The sequence below is a fragment of the Anthonomus grandis genome, chromosome 15 (genome assembly GCF_022605725.1).
Source record: "Anthonomus grandis grandis chromosome 15, icAntGran1.3, whole genome shotgun sequence".
NCBI classification, from domain to species: Eukaryota; Metazoa; Arthropoda; class Insecta; order Coleoptera; family Curculionidae; genus Anthonomus; species Anthonomus grandis.
In genome coordinates, this window is record NC_065560.1 from 1,791,933 (window position 1) to 1,815,561 (window position 23,629).

Below are 23,629 nucleotides of genomic sequence, written 5' to 3' on the forward strand. Positions count from 1 at the left end.
TAACTGTCAAAAAGTACCTTAATAAAATTCGAAAAAATGCACAAAATTAAGTGCAAGTAAATGGTTGGAATGCTGTCTCCATATTGCATTTGCGACATCCATTACCACTATCCTCGTAAATATATAACAATCTGGACATACATAATATGGAGGATCTCTATTTGAACATTGAAATTGGTCATTTTCTATAATATTAGAAAGAAATACATAGGGCAAATACATAAGAACTATCCTTTCTAACGTGATGCAAAAAGAACTTCTTGAATAGTATAGCAAAAGACCCCAATTTTCTACAAGATTAAATAAGTGACTTCAATTGCCTGGAATATACAACAATTTTATGCAAAACAAGTGACTCTAATTATCTAAAACATAGTAATTTAATTTTAAATATTACTTAAGAATCAATGAAAAAGTGTTTGTAAATTTCGTTCCTTCACTTGACGGACTCAGTGACGTTGGAATTAACGCAAATGTTGCTAGATATTGCGCAACGTTCATAAGGTAAATGATGGATAAACTTAGTACCCAAAAACTGTTTAATTTCGCGAAAGAAAATAATGGACTTTATAATCCATCCTGAACTAGAAATAGACAGTTAAAAACCCGAATAAATAGCAGCGGGCAGTATTTTATTATCGCCAGAGTGGTTTCTTTAGGAATATAATTATCTACAAGTGACTTCAATTGCCTAGAAGTTACAACGGTTTTTTTCTAGGAACAAATAAGACCTTTAACTTCCTGGAAGATTTAGTTAGTGGCTTCAATTATCCAGATTTGTCTGGAATTTAAAGAAAGGGATCAAAAAAGAATTTTCACTATTAAGGGTTTTCTTTTCTTATTCTTGTTTGTACGTACTTCATGGAAAACCCTTGGAAAGGAAAAAAACACTTGTACGATTAACGTTAATTAAAATGTGCCTTCTTTTATATTTTTAATTTTTTTTGGTATACTTTTGTTGTTAAAATTGTTAAAATTCATTTATCCATTTTTTTAAAAGACAATTTCCAATTTTATATATAAAAGAAATACAGTATTATCACATTACAAATATTACGTGTATTTTTTCCTATTGCTTTCTTTCGATCAACTATCAAGGGCTCTTAAGTTAACCGTTATTTTCGCTTTAGGAGCTTCATCTTAAGCCGATATATTTCTACGATAAAAATAAAATTAAATAAATAAACATTTCCCTGTTAAAGCCCTTTATTTATTTTATATAATGTGTAAATAATCGTCTCAAAATTGATCTTATAAAGTTCTGTCCGGTTAAAATATATTTTTTTACTTATTATATACACTTAATAACATTTATACAATTAATTCTTTAAGAGTTTTCTTTAGAGATCTGTTTAATATAACCCTAAGTGAGACCGACAGGGTTGATTAAAGTTGTTGATGCCAACATTGCATTATCACTAGGCCTAATACAAGCGTCGAATGTCATTTACAAACAGATGGCGCTGAACACCGTCATATTAATAGAGTGACATTAATAGTTTCTAAAGCATCTACCAAGAGATGGTAACTGAACTCCGTTAAACTGTTTTTGAGCTGACTCTGCATATGAAGCTAATAAACTTATTGCAGACCTTAAAACAGGGATCTGTTAATTTTTCATAATTGGTGTAAAAACAAAAAAAAAATTAATGATATGAATCTCTAATAAATTTATAGACGTGAAACGAGCATATTCTGAAAGAATGCCTCTATAGTGTGGCTATGATGAAATCCCCCTTAGGAACGTTTTAAGGCAATTTACATATTTAATTATTTAACATGGCCCTTAAGGCCTTACAGACAGATAGTAGCACATCAGAGAGATTTATGTTTTTAATTTACGTAAATGTTTCAATTGGATGGCAAACATCGCGTTGCTTCACATAAATGACATCAAAAAACATCCAATTCAGCTCCAATATACGAATCTTTTCGCTTCAGTTCGTTCAATTGACATGATTCCATTTAAATTCTATACGACTGGAAAAATTAATTTAGTTAATATATAATTTTATGAGCTTCATAAATGAAAATGCAAAAGTCAAACTTAATTTAGAAAAGGCAAAAGGACAAATAATTAATTACCTTTGATTAATATCGCTTTGTATAAGCTTTCCTTATTTAAATTTACAGGAGGGTTCAAATTACGAAAACCATTATTTTTTTATGAATTAATCAATCCAAATCAGATTTCCTTTTAGTATTTATTCTTCGTGACATTGTTAATTACGATTTCTTAATGATCCTGAATTTATTTCATAAAAAAATAGGTGCTCACAATAATATAAATTACACTTCTTTGGGAATATGCAATGATAAAAACAAGTCAATGTATACGTTGAAAAAAGATTGAATTTAAAATATGTCAGGCATAACTGTCAAAAAGTACCTTAATAAAATTCGAAAAAATGCACAAAATTAAGTGCAAGTAAATGGTTGGAATGCTGTCTCCATATTGCATTTGCGACATCCATTACCACTATCCTCGTAAATATATAACAATCTGGACATGCATAATATGGAAGATCTCTATTCATTTTCTATAATATTAGAAAGAAATACATAGGGCAAATACATTTAAAATAGAAAATACATAAGAACTATCCTTTCTAACGTGATGCAAAAAGAACTTCTTAAATAGTATAGCAAAAGACCCCAATTTTCTACAAGATTAAATAGGTGACTTCAATTGCCTGGAATATACAACAATTGACTTTAATTGTCTAAAACATAGTAATTTAATTTTAAATATTACTTAAGAATCAATGAAAAATTTATAAGTGTAAATTTCGTTCCTTCACTTGACGGACTCAGTGACGTTGGAATTAACGCAAATGTTGCTAGATATTGCGCAACGTTCATCAACAAGGTAAATGATGGATAAACATAGTACCCAAAAACTGTTTAATTTCGCGATAGAAAATAATGGACTTTATAATCCATCCTCAACTAGAAATAGACAGTTAAAAACCCGAATAAATAGCAGCGGGCAGTATTTTATTATCGCCAGAGTGGTTTCTTTAGGAATATAATTATCTACAAGTGACTTCAATTGCCTAGAAGTTACAACGGTTTTCTTCTAGGAACAAATAAGACCTTTAACTTCCTGGAAGATTTAGTTAGTGGCTTCAATTATCCAGATTTGTCTGGAATTTAAAGAAAGGGATCAAAAAAGAATTTTCACTATTAAGGGTTTTCTTTTCTTGTTCTTGTTTGTACGTACTCCATAGAAAACCCTTGGAAAGGAAAAAAACACTTGTACGATTAACGTTAATTAAAATGTGCCTTCTTTTATATTTTTAATTTTTTTTTTGGTATACTTTTGTATGTTAAAATTCATTTATCCATTTTTTTAAAAGACAATTTTCAATTTTATATATAAAAAAAATACAGTATTATCGCATTACAAATATTACGTGTATTTTTTCCTATTGCTTTCTTTCGATCAACTATCAAGGGCTCTTAAGTTAACCGTTATTTTCGCTTTAAGAGCTTCATCTTAAGCCGATATATTTCTACGATAAAAATAAAATTAAATAAATAAACATTTCCCTGTTAAAGCCCTTTATTTATTTTATATAATGTGTAAATATTCGTTTCAAAATTGATCTTATAAAGTTCTGTCCGGTTAAAATATATTTTTTTACTTATTTTATAGACTTAATAATATTTCACAATTAATTCTTTAAGAGTCTGTTTAAAAAATTAGAGTCAAGTAAAACACTCGTTTGAATACAAATAAATAAATACGAAACAGAGATCATAAAATGAGAAGGAGGGAATATCCAATGCCAATCCAGATCGAAGAGTCTCCTTGGATATTGTGTGGAAAAAGTGAAGAGGAAATTTATTATAAAGCGATATGTAAACGGAGCTCTTAAATAGGGCATACCTGACGAAATAATGGAAAATGTTAAAGAAAACAAGGCTCATTTCATTCAGAAAGGAACAGTGACACCATATGCTGTATTTTAATTTTTTTTTGGTTGAATCATTTATATAAAATCTGTGGAAACGATGACTACAGACTCTGGTGATTTGTATATATGGTAAAATAGGCAAACGAGACATATATACGAAAACTTGTTCACTGTTCTTTTTCTTATTAAGATTTCTTAAGGCGGGAACACACTAAGCAAACATTGTTGAGAAACAGCTGAACAAGAGTTGATCAACTGTTGGAAAACAAACGTCGATGATTGTTGGAAAACATCGGCGAACCTTGTTGCTGAAAAGTTCGTTCGGTCGAGTCAAAATTTGCGACGAAGACGATGCTTTACTCGAATGGTGCACGTTTTTATTAATGAAAATTAAAAAATCGCGTAACTGCAGAAAGTGACGGTAGAGGCAAAGAAGTATATTGAGAAAAAAAAAATGAAAACTCCAGTCTCAAAATGTCTTTTTAATTAATCAGGTGACATGTTTCGCTAATAAAGCATCATCAGACCTTATAGCTAGATGACCTGCTAAGTACTTAGTATCGCTAATAAAGCATCATCAGACCTTATAGCTAGATGACCTACTCAAGATGACTCTACTAAGGTCTGATGATGCTTTATTAGCGAAACATGTCACCTGATTAATTAAAAAGACATTTTGAGACTGAGACTTGGAGTTTTCATTTTTTTTCTCTAGTTACGTAGGTCTCTTTGAGATAATGGACGAGTTCTTTCAAAGAAGTATATTCGCAAACAGAAACCGGAAGTTTTTACCAGAACTAAGAATGGAAGACCAAATGCTGTTCAAAAACTAGAGTTAATGCAATCGCATTTGAAAGTCTCATCGTTATGATTGGACCTAAAATTGCAAAAAAAATACAAACTTTCGGGAAGCCATATGCGTGAAAACAAAATTAATGATAACTTTAAGGTTTTTAGCCACTGGAGATTTATATAATAAATAAATAAAAAGGCCTTTATTTTATACTCGGCGAAGGGCAGCATGCTGTTAACTTAACCGAGTACACATAAATATTACAATAATATTATTACTATCACAAAAACACATAATTATTAAGTAGTTACTAATAGAAAATGTTAAAATATACATAAGACAAAAAAAAAATTAACTATAACTTACAAAGAAAAATACAAATTTTACAGCTTAACGACTACTTGACATCATAATACTATATATATGCATGACCGATTTAACAATACAAATACTTAATAAAAAAATTAAATAGAACAATAGAAATAAAATTAAAAAAAAAAAAAACAATCCCAAAAAAAGTTGAAATAAAATCATCCAGTTGACTGTTTAATTCTACGTTATTACTTTATATTATTGCTATTTTTCTCGATATTTATTGTTGGCTTTCAATCAATATCTTTTTTAGGTTGTTTTTAAAGGATTGGAAAGACTTATCAGTACAGTGACTAATAATATATTTATTTATTAGCTTTGAAGCACAGAAAGAAAATGATCTTTGAAAAATCGCAGTGCTATGTCGGGGGATATCAAATTTTAAAACCGTGCGTGTTGTTCGATTATGTCTGGTAGTTCCTGTTTTAAGTTTATTTCGTAAGTAGGAGGGACTATTGTTTTTTAAAAGTTTGAATAGGAAGCTGCAGTAATGAAGTTTTTCTCTATTTTGCACATTAAGCCACTTCAATTCTTTTAGCTTGCAAGTTACATGATCCCTTTCTCTCAACCCATAAACAAAGCGAATGCATGAGTTCTGTATTTTTTGCAGTTTGTACCTACTAGAAGCATCAAGACATGGTCCATAAACAAAATTAGATTAATTACAATGTGATAAAATTAGAGCTTCACAAAGCTGCCTTTTTAGTGTAATACTTAATAGATCCTTACTTTTATACAAATTTCTCAGGGACATATATGCTCTTTGAACTACTTTAGATACTTGTGTTTTAAACCTCAAATTTGTATCAAAAGTTACACCTAAGTTTTTGTGTTCTTTTAAATTCAGAATTTTTTCACTATGTATCACAAGATCACAGTTCATACGAGACCATGATGCCAAGGGGCCAATGTAAATTACAGCCGATTTTTTTGGGTTTAATTTTAAACCATTTTTTTTTTAATAATGGTGAATTGTATCTAAGCACTGACCCAATGATTGCATAGATTCATCAACGTTATTCTTAGTAAACTGTTTATAAATTTGTGTATCATCACAGTATTGAGCCATACGACAGTCGCGAATTTTATTTTTTAGGTCATTTATATAAAGTATAAACAGCAAAGGGCCCAGAATGGATCCCTGGGGAACACCTCTTTTTAAATCGGCTGGCTCAGAGAACGAGTCTTCCACTCTTGTTATCTGGGATCTATTTGTAAGATAATTACTGCAAAAACGCACAGCTTTCGGTAAGAATCCGTAATAGGAGAGCTTCGCTAAAAGTAAGTTATGATGTAGAGTATCGAATACCTTGCTGAAATCTAACAGAACCAAAGCTGTCGTCTCACCCTTATCCCAAGCATCAATAATATCATCCAAGACTCCAAGAAGGGCTGAAGCAGTATTAAAGCCACGGCGAAACCCCGATTGCGTTTCCGAGAGCAAATTATCTTTCACGATATATTCAATCATCTGGTTGTATATGAGTTTCTCAAAAATCTTGGACAATACAGAAAGTAGGCTTATTGGTCGTAAGTCAGAAAAGCCATCCGGGTTAGAGACCTTAGGTAGCGGCAACACTATTGCCTTTTTCCACAAAGAGGGAAATTTACCTATCTCGATGCAAGTATTAAAAATATGAGTTAGCACAGGAATGACACGAGGACAGCACATCTTAACCTATTCTAATGATATTTAATAATGCCACTGGCATTTGATTTTATTTGCGAAATAGCTTCATATACTCCTCCAGTATCCACCAGCTCCAGATCGAACCTTTGATCCGTGGCTCTTCTACCCAGGTATTCCCGAATGGTTTCCGCTGAAACTGGCGTGGATACCTGACGTACCGACTCAACAAAAAACTGGTTAATTGCTTCCGGATCTTTTAGGCTATCTGGTAGATTTGATGTAGAAGTGCCTTTTGTCTTACTATAGATATTAAGATTGGCCAAACCGTTCCAGAGGGCTTTTTTATTCTTGTCTCTATGCAGAAAATTTATATATCCCCTTTTTTCGTTTCTGACTGCGGTTGTAAACATGTTACGCACATTTTTATAGGATTCCTAATCGCCAGGATGTTTGTTTTTTTTATATTTTGAAAGTAGAGAATTTCTGTATTTTTTCATTTCCTTTAGAGTATCTGTAAACCAAGGTGCTTTCGGCTTTGTTACCCTAAACGTGGTGAAAGGTGCATGCTTATTAAAAAGTTTTGTAAGAATATGTGTAAAACACTGGACCTTATCATCTATTTTCGCAAAACTAAACACCTTACCCCAATTTGCGGCATTAAGATCAAGATCAAAAGCTGCCCTGTCGAAGCTCTTAAAATTTCTAAACGTAACAAACTTTGGGAAAATCTTTGGAGCATTAATATATCAGTACTAATGTATCTATTTCAAATTTCTAAACAGCTAATTGGTACTATAGTTCCTGAAACTTACGAAGCCCGTATAGAAGCATTAGCAGATCATATTCAGGTAAGAAAAGAAATCGAATTCTTTTTTCCTTATTTAATCAAATAAAAACATCTAAGAACGTAATATAGTTTTTATGAAATGTCCGTAGAGTTATCCGCTTGGGATCCAATTAGGGCCTCAATAAAGCTATGTTCATTTGGACTATCTTGATCAGAAGGATGTTGAATGCTTGTTGATGTATAATAAGGAGATGGAGCTGGTGCGTAAGAGAGCGAACTTGAGACAGGTGATACAGTTGGTAGTGGCAAATTCGTTGTTCTTGGAGTAAACTGCCCGTGTGAATGATAAAGTATTCGCATATCAGCATCATGGAGAACGCAATTAATTTTATGTTCTACATCAGCTCGAACAAATGCATCATACGTTCTTAATTTATTTGCCACGTATTTCCCATATACTTCAAAGCTATCTCTTATTCTTCGATTTTCTGTAAGGGTTTTTATTGATTTAAAAGCTTCATCCATTTGAGGATCAGACAAATTTGGGCGATTTTTTTCCTACTGGAACCAACTGCTTCACTGTGTCATGAGGTGTTTCTGCTTGCTGTAATTAAAGAATGCTTGAGGAACCTTTTAAAGAAAGTCTCTCTAAATGTCATGACAGGTTAGTAGAAAAAATTTTGAAATATAAAGGAATTTCTTTTATTCTCTTTATCTCGTTTGTATATATTCTTCATGAGTGTGTGACAGTTAATGTGCATGACAGTAAGAGAGGAGATCAACGCCATCTTTGGGTGGCTGGTTTAACGCTATCTGTGTGTTAATAATGTTCGACACCATCTTTTATAGATGGAAATACTTGTTTTAATTCTTAAGTTAATTTTATATCTGTTTGTGTCTTTGGTATCTTAAAGCTTTAGACTCCTGTGAATATCCTTTATGTATTTGACAAGTATGACAGTTAAAAGGAGATCAGCACCTTCTGTGTATGGATGGCGGTCAGCGCCATCCTTGTCTTGCTGGTTTAGCGCCATCTGTGTGGATATGCGACACCATCTTGGATATTTGAAATACTGGTTTTTGGCACTAAGGTTAATGTCCAGTTCAGAGATCTATCAGAATCTTTGATGTGCCGCGAATAGTCCGTGTGCCGGTGTTGCTTGTATTGTCACATAGCATGCATGTTTAAATCGCAAAAATGTATGTGAAAAGAGTCATAAAGTAATATTCTAAGCGATATTAATCATTTTTTAATTCGATAACTTTAGTTTTTAGCTTTACACTCCCGTGAATATTCTTAATGTATTTGACAAGTATGACAGTTAAAAGGAGATCAGCGCCTTCTTTGTGCGCATGGAGCTCAAAGTCATCTGTTGGATGATGATTCCAACAGATGGCTCTAATGATGTAGATTGACGGAATGAGTGAGGAACCTTGTATACTCGTTTCAGTCCTAATGTTAATTGCAATTTAATCGAATGAATAAGAATCAAAATTAAATAAGCTTAAAAAATCTTTCTACTACAACATGGCATAAAAAAAACACCCTTCTCCGTATCAATATTTAATGCGGCAGGAAAAAGAGAAGTGTAAACAAAAAACGTGTAGTGCATACTCCTGCCTGGGAATATTGGACTACGATCAATTGGCTTCCTCTGTTACAAAATGCCCCCGGAATATAAATAAATGTGCAGACCCTTAACGCAATCCGCTTCCAAGCACGGAGAATGGCTCATCATATTCAATGGGGGCATCGAACTAGGTAAATTACGCTACATAAACGAAAATAGAAACACATAAAAGTTGATTAGTCTATAAGAAGAAACCCCGACTGCTTATGGCATGTCTTTACAAGGCTGTAGATGGTGTTTTATTAAAAAAAGCTTTTTAATAAAAAGTTCCTTATTGGTCAATTATAATTTCCTTTTTGCGCTTTATTAACCAACCTTAACAGATATCCAGGCTGACTTATACCATAGTTCCGATCTACGTCCTTGCCTTTCAAAAATTCCCGCCCTTTATGCGTTCAACCAGTTTTCAAGAGATAGCGCCATACACATGCAATGTGTCCTAACAATGTGTGGTTGTTTTTGGAATATTTCGGGAATAATTTCAAATATGTTTGCTCAGTGGATGCAGAATGCAGAAAAACTAGCCCAAGTAGGCTCAAATCATTACTTAATAGGCCCATAATCGTTCTGAGATATTGCAGAAGGACTTTTGAAAGCAGGATTCAAAGACTCTCTCAGATACTTTAGAACGAAAGCGGGTTGAAAGCTTTGTGGAAAGTTTTGAGGATAATTAATATTTGGGTTTTTTATAGAATATTAATCTAGGAGACTCTTACAGGCAGCCAAACTGCCTCAAACTCCGGGAATAGACCATTAAATTGCCTTCAGGTGCCTGGAGTACTTAGAGGACTCTTACAGGCAGGACTCCTGAAATAGACCCTTAAATCACCTTTAAGTGCTTGAAAGAATTTTATGGGTGCTTACAAGAGCTACTCTAAGCTTTATCCGAACTATGTTCCAGTTGAACTAATAAATGTTTGTCTTAGCGAGAAATTGAATCCTAAGCTACACTATTTGCAGTACCTATTGCTGCTTATTCCATTAATTTATCTTAAAAAACAGTGAAGATATAAAAGCTTTTCTTGTACCTAGTTTAATTTGAAAACTCACCTCGTTCCCAATCACTTTGAATATTGATTATGATAGTTTATCTTACAGGAAAAATTAAAATTATGACAATTTTTAATGAATAAGTGCTAAAATTAATTAGCTACATAGTAACGTTATTTCAGGATGCAGTACTATTTATTCAATTACTTTATCTTAAAAAACCATAAAGTTATAGAGCTTTTCCTGGACCTAGTTTAATTGGGAAGATCAGAGCCCTGATCACTTTGAACAGTAAAAACATTAATTTACCTGATACCTAGATTGGACCCTCAAATTACGTTCTAATTGGGAAGTTAATTTACTAAGTATAACTAAGCCTTAATACGTTAAAGAAAACACTTTACTGCACAGATTTCTGAGCATTAATAAGTCAGTTTGATCTATATAAATACTAATTAAATTCATACTCAATTCCTGTAACATTAGTCTGATAATATGGTGACTAGGTTACTGAAGAACATCAACCCAAGAGAATGTTCTTTTCTATATTATCTGCATCTTCTTTTTTGATTAAACCAAGTTTGACCACGGACCTACATAAGAATTTTATAAGATACTCAATCCTGACTTGATTTTCAGCGATACTTAACAGGTTACATGCACTACTAAATATAATCCTTGAATAGTTAGTCTTAAAGACTAAGGAATCCAAGGACCTTCTTACTTTCAGGCTAAATCTCATTCTTAATAGTTTAATTTAATATTTTTTATCATTGTTCCTCTTCACTTAATAATTATGGTAACGTATGATAACGTATATTTTAGTAAAAAGTAGCACGGTGTATATGGCTAACGTAGTTTATTTAATAAAACCTCCAAACACTGAATAAGATTTACGAGAGAAAAAAATGACCCACACGTTGGGCGCCAACTTTCCTTCCATTCAAATCTTAAAATTGATGAATCATAAAATCTAGAAGTTCCAATGATCTTCTACTCGAAAATCATATGTATTTCCACCATGGGTAAATAATGATACTAACCATGAGTTTTTATATATAATTTTTAATATATTCGAGGAATTTAGGCTCATTTTCGATTTTATTACAGGTTTTTAAGCCTAGAATTAAACACCATTATTTATTTTATTTTAGGCATTTGAAGTAATATTAAACATTTTTTGTATCAAGATTTTGAAGTCAACATTGAAACTCACTTTAAGTTTCTTTCAGAGAATTAATGATGTTTGCCTCAATTTTTCCATTAAAAACTCAAAAATCTGGATAGTACATAAGTTTTAAACTCGTACTTCTAATCTTGTAGTACCGAGTTCGACTCTCGATGAATTCTACTTTTGTATTTTTTTTTTCTAGTAATAACCTAAAATTTTTGTTTATTTATATAGTGTTACATGTGGTGTAATATTTTCTTTCTATATTTTATTTATTATCCATATAACATTATTAATTTTTTTTATTGTTTAGATCGGGAAAGTGGAAATTAACTGCCTTCAATCAACTATAATTTTTTAATTAAAACAATTAAAGTTAACTTTTATAGGCAATTATTTTTATTTTTAAGGTTCTCACAGCAATTTTAGTGATTTTTAAATTTTTTTCAAGCAATTGAGGTAATTATAAATTTTTTTCAGACAGTTGAAGTTTTTTTTAGGTACTAAAAGCAAATTATATATAAAATTTCAATTGCCTAAAATAATTTATTATTTCTCAGTTTCAAAAATTTAATGTCATCTTTTCTAGGCAATTACTACTATTTTTAGACTTTTATATGCAAATATAGCAATTTTCAATAATTTTTCAGGCAACTGAAGTCGTTGTTTAGATCTTTAAAGCTAAATTTAACTTCCTAGAATAATTAATGATTCTTTAATTAGAACCATAATTATTAATTTTTTAGGCAGTTGAACCTATTTTCTAGGTCATGGAAGTGGATTTTGTGTGACCTATCGATTGCCTGGAATATTGAATTTGAAGCAGTTAAGGTCATGTTCTAGGCAGATATTGTAATTTTTAAGCCTACTGGAGCACTTCTAGTCAATGTATATTTTTTTTGCAAGTAGTTGAAGTAATTATTAATTTTTCCAGGAAATTGAAACATAAGCCTTGTCAAGTCCAGGCACTTGTAGTTTTATAATTCTTGAATGCAGATATCACATCAGAGTTTTCAACTGCCTGGGATAATTAATTTTTTAATTTAAGGTAGTTAAACTCATCTTCTAAGCGGTTACTCTAATTTTTAGACTTTCTAGAGCATTTATAGGTTTTAAGTTTTTTTAAGGCAATTGAAATAATTTTATATATCTTCCAAACAGTTAAAGTAATCTTTTAATTTTTTAAAGCAGATATCATATCAGAGTTCTACTGCCTGGAATAATTTATTTTTTAATTTGACACAATTAGTCACCTTTTCTTTTTCTTTCAGGCATTTGAAATAAATATTAATTTTTTTAAGGCAGTTAAGACTATTATTTTATTATTAAAAGCAGATTTCATATGGAACTTCAATTGCCTGGAAGTTTGATATCCTCTTTTTTAGACAATTATCGTTATTTTTAGGCTTTTAAATTTAGTATTTTTTTTTATTCATGCAGTTAAAATCAGGTCTTAAAACCGGAGTTTAACTGCCTGGAATTATCTAAAATTTTTTAAATTAAAACAATTAAAGTTAATTTTTATAGGCAGTTATTTTTATTTTTAAGGTTCTCGGAGTAAATTTACTGATTTTTTAATTTTTTTTAGACAATTGAGGTAATTATTGAGGATTTTTTTTCAGGCATTTAAAGTTTTTTTTAAGTATTAAAAGCAAATTACATATGAAACTTTATTTGCCTAAAATAGAACCATCATTTTAATTTATATTTTCTAGGCACTTAAAGTAATTATAGATTTTTTCCAGGCAGTTATAGCCATTGTTAAGGTCTCGGAAGATTTATTTAACTGTCTAGAATAGGCTATGAATTTAAGTTTTTTTCTAGGCAGAAATTGCCATTTTCAGGTTTTACATAGGAAATTTAGTATTTTTTTAATTTTTTTCAAGACAACTGAGTCATTTATTTATTTTTTCCAGGCAATTAAAGTTAATGTTTAGGTTTTAAAAGTAGTTAGTTCCTAAACTGCCTGGAATAATCTATGTTTTTTTTAATTCGAGGCATTTTTTAATTCTTGAAAGCAGATGCTTGATTTTGATGATTACTTACGAGAGCTATTCTAAGCTTTCTTCGGACTATGTTTCAGCTGAACTAATAAATGTAGCGAGAAATTGCAAATATTAATCTTAAGCTACACTATTGCAGTACCTATTGCTGCTTATTCCATTAATTTGTCTTAAAAAACAGTGAAGATATAAAAGCTTTTCTTGTACCTAGTTTTATTTGAAAACTCACGTTCCCAATCACTTTGAATATTGATATCTTACAGGAAACATTAAAATTATGACAATTTTTTTATGAATAAGTGCTAAAATTAATTAGGAAGCTACATAGTAACGCTATTTCAGGATGCATTACTATTTATGCAATTACTTTATCTTAAAAAACCATAAAGTTATGAAGCTTTCCCTTGACCTAGTTTAATTGGGAAACTCAAAGCCCTGATTACTTTGAACAGCAAAAACATTAATTTACCTGATACCTAGATTGGACCCTCAAATTACGTTCAAATTGGAAGGTTAATTTACTAAGTATAACTGAGCCTTAATACGTTAAAGAAAACACTTTACTGCACAGATTTCTGAGCATTAATAAGTCAGTTTGACCTATTTAAATACTAATTAAATTCATACTCAATTCCTGTAAAATTAGTTTGATAATATGGTGACTAGGTTACTGAAGAACATCAACCCAAGGGAATGTTCATTTCTATATTATCCGCATCTTCTTTTTTGATTATAGCAAGTTTGACCACGGACCTACTTAAGACTTTTTCCAAGATACTCAATCCTGACTTGATTTTCAGCGATACTTTACAGACAGGTTGCATGCACTACTAAATAAAATCCTTAAATAGTTAATCTTAAAGACTAAGGGACTTTTAAAAAATAATTTAATTTAATATTTTTTTTATCATTGTTCCTCTTCACTTAATAATTATGGTAACGTATGAGTATTTTAGTAAAAAGTAGCGCGGTGTATATGGCTAACGTAGTTTATTTAATAAAACCTCCAAACACTGAATAAGATTTACAAAAGAAAAAATGACCCACATGTTGGGCGCCAACTTTCCTTCCATTCAAATCTTAAAATTGATAAGTCATAAAGTCTCCAATTTTCTTCTACTCGAAAATCCTATGTATTTCCACCATGAGTAAATAATGGTACTAACCATCAATTTTAAATATATTCGAGGAATTTTGGCTCATTTTCGATTTTATTCCTGGTTTTAAAGCCTGGAATCGAACACAGTTTTTTATTTTATTATAGGCATTTGAAGTAGAAATAGGATAATATTTGGGTTGTTCATAGAGTATTAATCTGGGAGACTTTTACAGGCAGTCAAACTGCCTCAAACTCCTGGAATAGACCCTTAAATCACTTTCAAGTACTTGAAAAAAATGTATGGGTTCTTACGAGAGCTATTCTAAGCTTTCTCTGAACTATTTTTCAGTTGAACTAATAAATGTTTTTTTAAGCGATAAATATTTAACTGATTATGGATATATTTACAACCAAGAAGGAAATTTACCCCACTGGTATAACAACATCGCCATTCTCTTATTATTCCTGACGTTCTCACGCTTTGTATATTTTATAATATTTTACTAATTTATTTCTGATCAATTATTAAATAACAACTTCCACATATTTAGCCATTTTACAATTGCTAATGACTGGTCATTTTAATGTCACGAATATACTGGTCACGCTACACGAAACCAATTGCTTATATGTAATTAAATATTTACACATTGATCTAATGATGTTTTAATAAGCGTTTACAACCTTAATTATGATTTATGATTCGTCAAAAAAAAAACATGTTATGTGTACAGATAAACAGAATATCATACTTATGGAAAAAAATACTGCGACATTTAAATAAATAAATAAACTTCATACCTAAAGCGTTTTAATAAAACGATCACCAGTTATAATTCACTCACCGATAACGATCCAAATGACGATGCAGTTTCCACCAGTGGCGATTATAATCATCGCACCGAAAACGACAATCCAGGCGGCCTGAATCCACATCGGAAAATCGGATGCCGATTGTTTTGACCCTGAGCCCTCCAATAGAGGTCCATAGTCTAGACCCTGGAACGATCTGTTCCTAACCCAATTCTGAAAAGAGAATTTAATTGAATTGCAATTTGTAAAAAAAAATGGAGAACAAAATTCTTTAAATCCCCTTTTACATTAAGCAAGCATTTAATGGGGTTCTAAGTTTACATCCAGAACAATTAAGTTTAAGTAATTAGGAACTTAAGAAGGTAATTTAATACTATTAAACTGACGTTTCGTAGCCCTTAGGAGTGTTATTATATTAGAAAGACTATAGGGTTTTTAAGAAACACTTATTTTGGAACATTCTAAAGAAGCTTTATATCTTTATATCGTAAGTTATCTATATACTTTGATATAAAGCTATTATCATTGATGTGTAATATGACACAAGTGGCACAAGTGGCAGACCGCACGACGTCTCGAAGGTTGGCGAGAATCTTCCGGAACAGGATCTGTCGAGTATATAAGGAGCCGCTATTAAATTCTATTCACATATATGAGGTGTAGTGATCGAGTGTAGAGTCAATTGTCAATATTTTTTGACTGTTGAAATTTTCTCAAATATACATTTAATAATAATAATAATAATAATAATATATGATGTGTTTCTTAGATATTATTTAGAAAAAATCATAAGTACAAATGTTTCAAATATTCCAAAGCTCCAGATATATTTCCAATAGACCAGTGACGAAGACTGGAATTTTGTGAAACCGTGATGATAAAAAAAAATAAAAACGAAAATTACACTAAGCATAAAATTTATCTATTAAAATGTAAAGCAAAATTAGCAACCCTTGTATTAAAATAAATAGAATAATAAGCGCCTTAATTTATCAAAACTTTATTTCGTTGCATTAATAGCGTTTCTATACAATATGAACTAAATACGCGGATAATTTATTTAAAACACAATTACTCGTGAGCAACTGAAGTTTGAGGTTCGTTAATTTAGACGGAAACCTTACCAGTGGCTTGTTTTAAAATATTTTAACGTACAATTATCCGAATACTGTTATTATGCATGAAGTTATGGAGATTATATAACGGATAATCATCAAATCAGAAAAGGAAAATTGTTTGACCGAATATCCATAAATCATTTCTAACCTCTTGTAAGATAATATATTTAGCATAATTATTGCACCTGAAAGTTAATACTTTGGTAGTCGCACTCATGACCATCGTTGACTCTCCCGGTATATTCTTGTTTAAGGCTGATAAAAGGATCTGACAAAAGGAAGTTTACTGACATATTCTGCAAATCAGAAAGCGGAAAAGAAGAATGCTTTTTTCTGCCACGTGTTTCTGTTTATTGGGTTCTTCAAGGTAACCAAATAACCAAAGGAAATGAAAACACAAAAAAGGAATGTCTCGATAAACGTATCTTTTTTGTCACTTAGGTTCTAACGTTCTATGTTTAACTTGTGACATTAGTCGCACTCAAGACCATCGTTAGCCCGACCTGTATACTTTTATCTAAGGATCATTAAATTAGTGGGAATTGAACACCAGATACGCGTTTTCTCTCTCTCTCGCTCTCTCGTTCGGTCTTTCTTTCTTCGAGGGTTTAATGGAATCGAGTGCCTGGAATAAATCTCAAAAAATTCCACTCTTTTAGTATGTTTTCTCTCTCTGTTATGTGGGTAAAGGCTCATAGGATTAAATGCATTCAACTGTCTGAAATTTAAAAAAATATTTTTCTTGAAAATAACGTTAACTTTTCTTTCAATTTTTTCTCTCGCTTTCTCTGATATGCACTCAATTGCCTAGAGTAAAAGAAAAAGATTCTTACAGGAAAATTAATTGAGTTCGACTCTCTTACTCTCTTTCTGTCTTTTTTTCTCTCAAATAGTTAAACGTACATGAGTGCGTGAAAAAAATTTTTTAATTCTTCCAGGCAGTAAAGTGGAATTTCTCCCTCTTTTTCTCTCTCTTTCTCTCAAATAGTTAAAAATCTCAAGTGCGTGAAAAAAAAATAAAAATTCTTCCAAGCGAGTGAAATTTCTTTCTCTCTCTCTCTCTCTCTCTCTCTCTCTTTTTTTTTTCGAGGGTTTAATGCACTCAAGGGCCTGAAATAATTTTTTTTTAAATTCTAGGCACTTGAGTTCAACTCACTTACTCTCTTTCTCTCTCTCTTTCTCTCAAATAGTTAAAAATCTCAAGTGCGTGAAAAAAAAATAAAAATTCTTCCAAGCGAGTGAAATTTCTTTCTCTCTCTCTCTCTTTCTCTCTCTCTCTCTCTCTCTCTCTTTTTTCGAGGGTTTAATGCACTCAAAGGCCTGAAATATTTTTTTTTAAATTCTAGGCCCTTGAGTTCAACTCTCTTACTCTCTTTCTCTCTCTCTTTCTCTCAAATAATTAAAAATCTCAAGTGCGTGAAAAAAAAATAAAAATTCTTCCAGGCAGTAGAGTAAAATTTCTTTCTCTGTCTCTCTCTCTTTCTTTTTTCGAGGGTTTAATGCACTCAAGTGCCTGAAATAAATTTTTTTAAATTCTAGGCACTTGAGTTCAACTTTCTTTTTCTCTTTTTTTCTCGCAAATCGTTAAAGGTTTCAAGTGCGTGAAAAAAAAATAAAAATTCTTTTAGGCAGTCGAGTAAAATTTCTTTCTCTCTCTCTCTCTTTTTTTTTCGAGGGTTTAATGCACTCAAGTGTCTGGAATAATTTTTTTTAAATTCTAGGCACTTGAGTTCAACTCTCTTACTCTCTTTCTCTCTCTCTCTTTCTCTCAAATAGTTAAAAATCTCAAGTGCATGAAAAAAAAATAAAAATTCTTTCAAGCAAGTGAAATTTCTTTCTCTCTCTCTCTCTCTCTCTTTCTCTCTCTTTCTTTTTTCGAGGGTTTAATGCACTCAAGGGCCTGAAATAATTTTTTTTAAATTCTAGGCACTTGAGTTCAACTCTCTTACTCTCTTTCTCTCTCTCTTTCTCTCAAATAGTTAAAAATCTCAAGTGCATGAAAAAAAAATAAAAATTCTTTCAAGCGAGTGAAATTTCTTTTTCTCTCTCTCTCTCTCTCTTTCTCTCTCTTTCTTTTTTCGAGGGTTTAATGCACTCAAGGGCCTGAAATAATTTTTTTTAAATTCTAGGCACTTGAGTTCAACTCTCTTACTCTCTTTCTCTCTCTCTTTCTCTCAAATAGTTAAAAATCTCAAGTGCATGAAAAAAAAATAAAAATTCTTTCAAGCAAGTGAAATTTCTTTCTCTCTCTCTCTCTCTCTCTCTCTCTCTTTTTTCTTTCGAGGGTTTAATGCACTCAAGGGCCTGAAATAAATTTTTTAAAATTCTGGGCACTTAAGTTCAACTCTCTTACTCTCTTTCTCTCTCTCTCTTTCTCTCAAATAGTTAAAAATCTCAAGTGCGTGAAAAAAAAATAAAAATTCTTCCAGGCAGTAGAGTAAAATTTTCTTTCTCTGTCTCTCTCTCTTTCTTTTTTCGAGGGTTTAATGCACTTAAGTGCCTGAAATATTTTTTTTTAATTCTAGGCACTTGAGTTCAACTCTCTTACTCTCTTTCTCTCTCTCTTTCTCTCAAATAGTTAAAAATCTCAAGTGCGTGAAAAAAAAATATAAATTCTTCCAGGCGAGTGAAATTTCTTTCTCTCTCTCTCTCGCCCTCTTTTTTCGAGGGTTTAATGCACTCAAGTGTCTGGAATAATTTTTTTTTAATTCTAGGCACTTGAGTTCAACTCTCTTACTCTCTTTCTCTCTCTCTTTCTGTCAAATAGTTAAAAATTTCAAATGCGTGAAAAAAATATAAAAATTCTTCCAGGCGAGGGAAATTTCTTTCTCTCTCTCTCTCTCTCTCTCTTTCTTTTTCCGAGGGTTAAATGCACTCAAGTGTCTGAAATAAATTTTTTTAAATTCTAGGCACTTGAGTTCAACTCTCTTACTCTCTTTCTCTCTCTCTTTCTGTCAAATAGTTAAAAATTTCAAATGCGTGAAAAAAAATAAAAATTCTTCCAGGCGAGTGAAATTTCTTTCTCTCTCTCTCTCTCTCTCTCTTTTTTCAAGGGTTTAATGCACTCAAGTGTCTGGAATAAATTTTTTTAAATTCTAGGCACTTGAGTTCAACTCTCTTTTTTTCTCGCAAATCGTTAAAGGTCTCAAGTGCGTGAAAAAATAAATAAAAATTCTTTCAGGCAGTCGAGTAAAATTTCTTTCTCTCTCTCTCTCTCTCTCTTTCTTTTTTCGAGGGTTTAATGCACTCAAAGGCCTGAAATAATTTTTTTAAAATTCTAGGCACTTGAGTTCAACTCTCTTACTCTCTTTCTCTCTCTCTTTCTGTCAAATAGTTAACAATTTCAAATGCGTGAAAAAAAAATAAAAATTCTTCCAGGCGAGGGAAATTTCTTTCTCTCTCTCTCTCTCTCTCTCTTTCTTTTTTCGAGGGTTTAATGCACTCAAGGGCCTGAAATAATTTTTTTTAAATTCTAGGCACTTGAGTTCAACTCTCTTACTCTCTTTCTCTCTCTCTTTCTCTCAAATAGTTAAAAATCTCAAGTGCGTGAAAAAAAATTAAAAATTCTTCCAGACGAGTGAAATTTCTTTCTCTCTCTCTCTCTTTTTTTTCGAGGGTTTAATGCACTCAAGTGTCTGGAATAATTTTTAAAAAATTCTAGGCACTTGAGTTCAACTCTCTTTCTCTCTCTTTTTCTCGCAAAACGTTAAAAGTCTCAAGTGCGTAAAAAAAAAATTCTTCCATGCAGTAGAGTAAAATTTCTTTCTCTGTCTCTCTCTCTTTCTCTCTCTTTCTTTTTTCGAGGGTGTAATGCACTCAAGGGCCTGAAATAATTTTTTTTTAATTCTGGGCACTTGAGTTCAACACTCTTACTCTCTTTCTCTCTCTCTTTCTCTCAAATAGTTAAAAGTCTCAAGTGCGTGAAAAAAAAATAAAAATTCTTCCATGCAGTAGAGTAAAATTTCTTTCTCTCTCTCTCTCTCTCTCTTTCTTTTTTCGAGGGTTTAATGCACTCAAAGGCCTGAAATAATTTTTTTTAAAATTCTAGGCACTTGAGTTCAACTCTCTTACTCTCTTTCTCTCTCTCTTTCTCTCAAATAGTTAAAAATCTCAAGTGCGTGAAAAAAAAAAATTCTTCCAGGCAGTAGAGTAAAATTTCTTTCTTTGTCTCTCTCTCTTTCTCTCTCTTTCTTTTTTCGAAAGTTTAATGCACTTAAGTGCCTGAAATATTTTTTTTTTATTCTAGGCACTTGAGTTCAACTCTCTTACTCTCTTTCTCTCTCGCTTTCTCTCAAATAGTTAAAAATCTCAAGTGTGTGAAAAAAAATTAAAAATTCTTCCAGACGAGTGAAATTTCTTTCTCTCTCTCTCTCTTTTTTTTCGAGGGTTTAATGCACTCAAGTGTCTGGAATAATTTTTAAAAAATTCTAGGCACTTGAGTTCAACTCTCTTTCTCTCTCTTTTTCTCGCAAAACGTTAAAAATCTCAAGTGCGTGAAAAAAAAAAAATTCTTCCATGCAGTAGAGTAAAATTTCTTTCTCTGTCTCTCTCTCTTTCTCTCTCTTTCTTTTTTCGAGGGTTTAATGCACTCAAGTGCCTGAAATAAATTTTTAAAAATTCTAGGCACTTGAGTTCAACTCTCTTACTCTCTTTCTTTCTCTCTCTTTCTCTCAAATAGTTAAAAATCTCAAGTGCATAAAAAAAATAAAAATTCTTCCAGGCAGTGGAGCGAAATTTCTTTCTTTCTCTCTCTCTCTCTCTTTTTTTCGAGGGTTTAATGCACTCAAGTGTCTGGAATAATTTTTCAAAAATTCTAGGCACTTGAGTTCAACTTTCTTTCTCTCTCTCTTTCTCTCAAATAGTTAAAAATCTCAAGTGCGTAAAAAAAAAATAAATAAAAATCTTCCAGGCAGTAGAGTCGAATTTTTTTTTCTCTCTGTCTCGCTCTTAAAGATTTTGATGCTCTCAAGTGCCTGGAATAAAATAAAAGTTTCTTTCCAGCAATTGCGTTATACTCTCTTACTTTCTCTCTCAGATGGTTAAATGCACTTAAGTGCCTGAAATAAATTAGAAATTTTTCCATGCAGTTAAGTTTTGGTTTTACTCTCTCCCTCCCTTCCTAGCACAGTTGAGTTAGATTGTTCTACTCTATTTTTTTTCTTTGTCATATAAGTTAAATGCACTTACATACTCCCTGATATAAAAAATTAAATGGGATTGAACTCTCTATTCTTTCTTTCTCTCTCTTTCTCAGATGGTTAAATGCACTCAAGTGCATGAAAAAAAAATTAAAAATCTTTCCAGGCAGTTATTTTGCACTTTCTCTCTCTAAATGCACCCAAGTGCCTAAAATAGTAAAAAAAATTCTCAGACAGTTTAGTTGGCAATTATGACACTTTTCTTTCTCTTTCTGTCTTATGGTCAAAGGCACTCAATTGCCTAGAATTAAAAAAAAAGATTTTTACAGGCAAAATAAATTGAGTTCAATTCTCATATGGTTAAATGCACTCAAGTGCATGAAAAATAATTAAAAATCCTTCCAGGCAGTTACTTTGCACTTTCTCTCTCTAAATGCACCCAAGTGCCTGAAATAGTAAAAAAATTCTCAGACAGTTTAGTTGGCAATTATGACACTTTTCTTTCTCTTTCTGTCTTATGGTCAAAGGCACTCAATTGCCTAGAATTAAAAAAAAAGATTTTTACAGGCAAAATAAATTGAGTTCAATTCTCAGATGGTTAAATGCACTCAAGTGCATGAAAAAAATTGAAAATTCTTCCAGGCAGTTACTTTGCACTTTCTCTCTCTAAATGCACCCAAGTACCTGAAATAGTAAAAAAATTCTCAGACAATTTATTTGGCAATTATGACACTTTTCTTTCTCTTTCTGTCTTATGGTCAAATGCACTAAATTGCCTAGAATTAAAAAAAAAATCTTACAGGCAAATAAATTAAGTTCAATTCTCAGATGGTTAAAAGCACTCGAGTACATGAAAGAAAAATAAAAATCCTTCCAGGTAGTTACTTTGCACTTTCTCTCTCTAAATGCACCCAAGTGCCTAAAATAGTAAAAAAATTCTCAGACAGTTTAGTTGGCAATTATGACACTTTTCTTTCTCTTTCTGTCTTATGGTCAAATGCACTCAATTGCCTCGAATTAAAAAATAAAGATTCTTACAGGCAAATAAATTGAGTTCAATTCTCAGATGGTTAAATGCACTCAAGTGCGTGCATGAAAAAAAATTGAAAGAATCTTTTTATTTATTCCAGGCAGTTGAGTGCATTTAATCCTATGAGATAAAAAGAGAGCAAGATAGTTAAATCTTTTTAAATTTTAAAAACCACATAACAGAGAAAGAAAACATAGTAAAAGAGTCCAAGTCCTAAGAATCTTTTTTTTTACTCTAGGCAATTGAGTGCATTCAACCACATAACAGAGAAAGAAAACATAGTAAAAGAGTCCAAGTCCTAAGAATCTTTTTTTTTACTCTAGGCAATTGAGTGCATTCAACCACATAACAGTGAAAGAAAACATAGTAAAAGAGTCCAAGTCAACTGCCTAAAATTTGTTTAAATTTATTTTAAGTATTTGAGTGCATTTAGTTATGTGACAAAGAGAGAAAGAAAGAGAGTAGGAGAGTTGAACTTAATTAATTATTCCTTAGGATTTTTTTTTTTACTCTAGGCAATTGAGTGCATTCAACCACATAACAGAGAAAAAAAAAATAGTAAAAGAGTCCAACTCAACTGTCTAAAATTCGTTTAAATTTATTTCAGGTACTTGAGTGCATTTAATCTTCTGACAAAGAGAGAAAGAGAAAGAAAAGAGAGTAGAAGAATCCAACTCAATTGTTCTCATTTTTTTTCAAATATATCCCAGTTATTTCAGTACATTTAACCCTTTAAGAAAGGGAGGGAGAGAGTAAGACCAACTTAATTGCCTGGAAAAATTTCTGATTTATTTCAGACGCTTAAGTGCATTTAACCATCTGAGAGAGAGAGAGAGAGAGAGAAACTCCACTTTACTACCTGGAAGAATTTTTCATTTTTTTTACGCACTCGAGTACATTTAACTATTTGAGAAAAAGAGAGAAAGAAAGAGATTAAGAGAGTTGAACTTAATTAATTATTCTGTAAGAATCTTTTTTTTTTACTCTAGGCAATTGAGGGCATTTAAGCACATGTCAGAGAGAGAGAGCAAGAGAAAAAATTTAAAAGAGTTCACGTTATTTTCAGGAAGAATATTTTTATTTTATTTCAGAGAAAAAGAAAGAAAAGAGAGTAGAAGTGTCCAACTCAACTGT

General features: G+C 31.5%; 1 protein-coding gene across 2 annotated transcripts in view; it reads right to left on the reverse strand.

Moving 5' to 3' along the window:
• Nucleotides 1-23,629, reverse strand: part of LOC126744904 (tachykinin-like peptides receptor 86C) — a 96,082-nt gene that overhangs the window by 54,704 nt on the left and 17,749 nt on the right. For both annotated transcript variants that reach the window (XM_050452492.1, XM_050452491.1), the window contains one exon: nucleotides 15,242-15,422. In XM_050452492.1, the coding sequence (XP_050308449.1) occupies nucleotides 15,242-15,422 (181 nt within the window). The remainder of the gene's footprint in view (nucleotides 1-15,241; nucleotides 15,423-23,629) is intronic.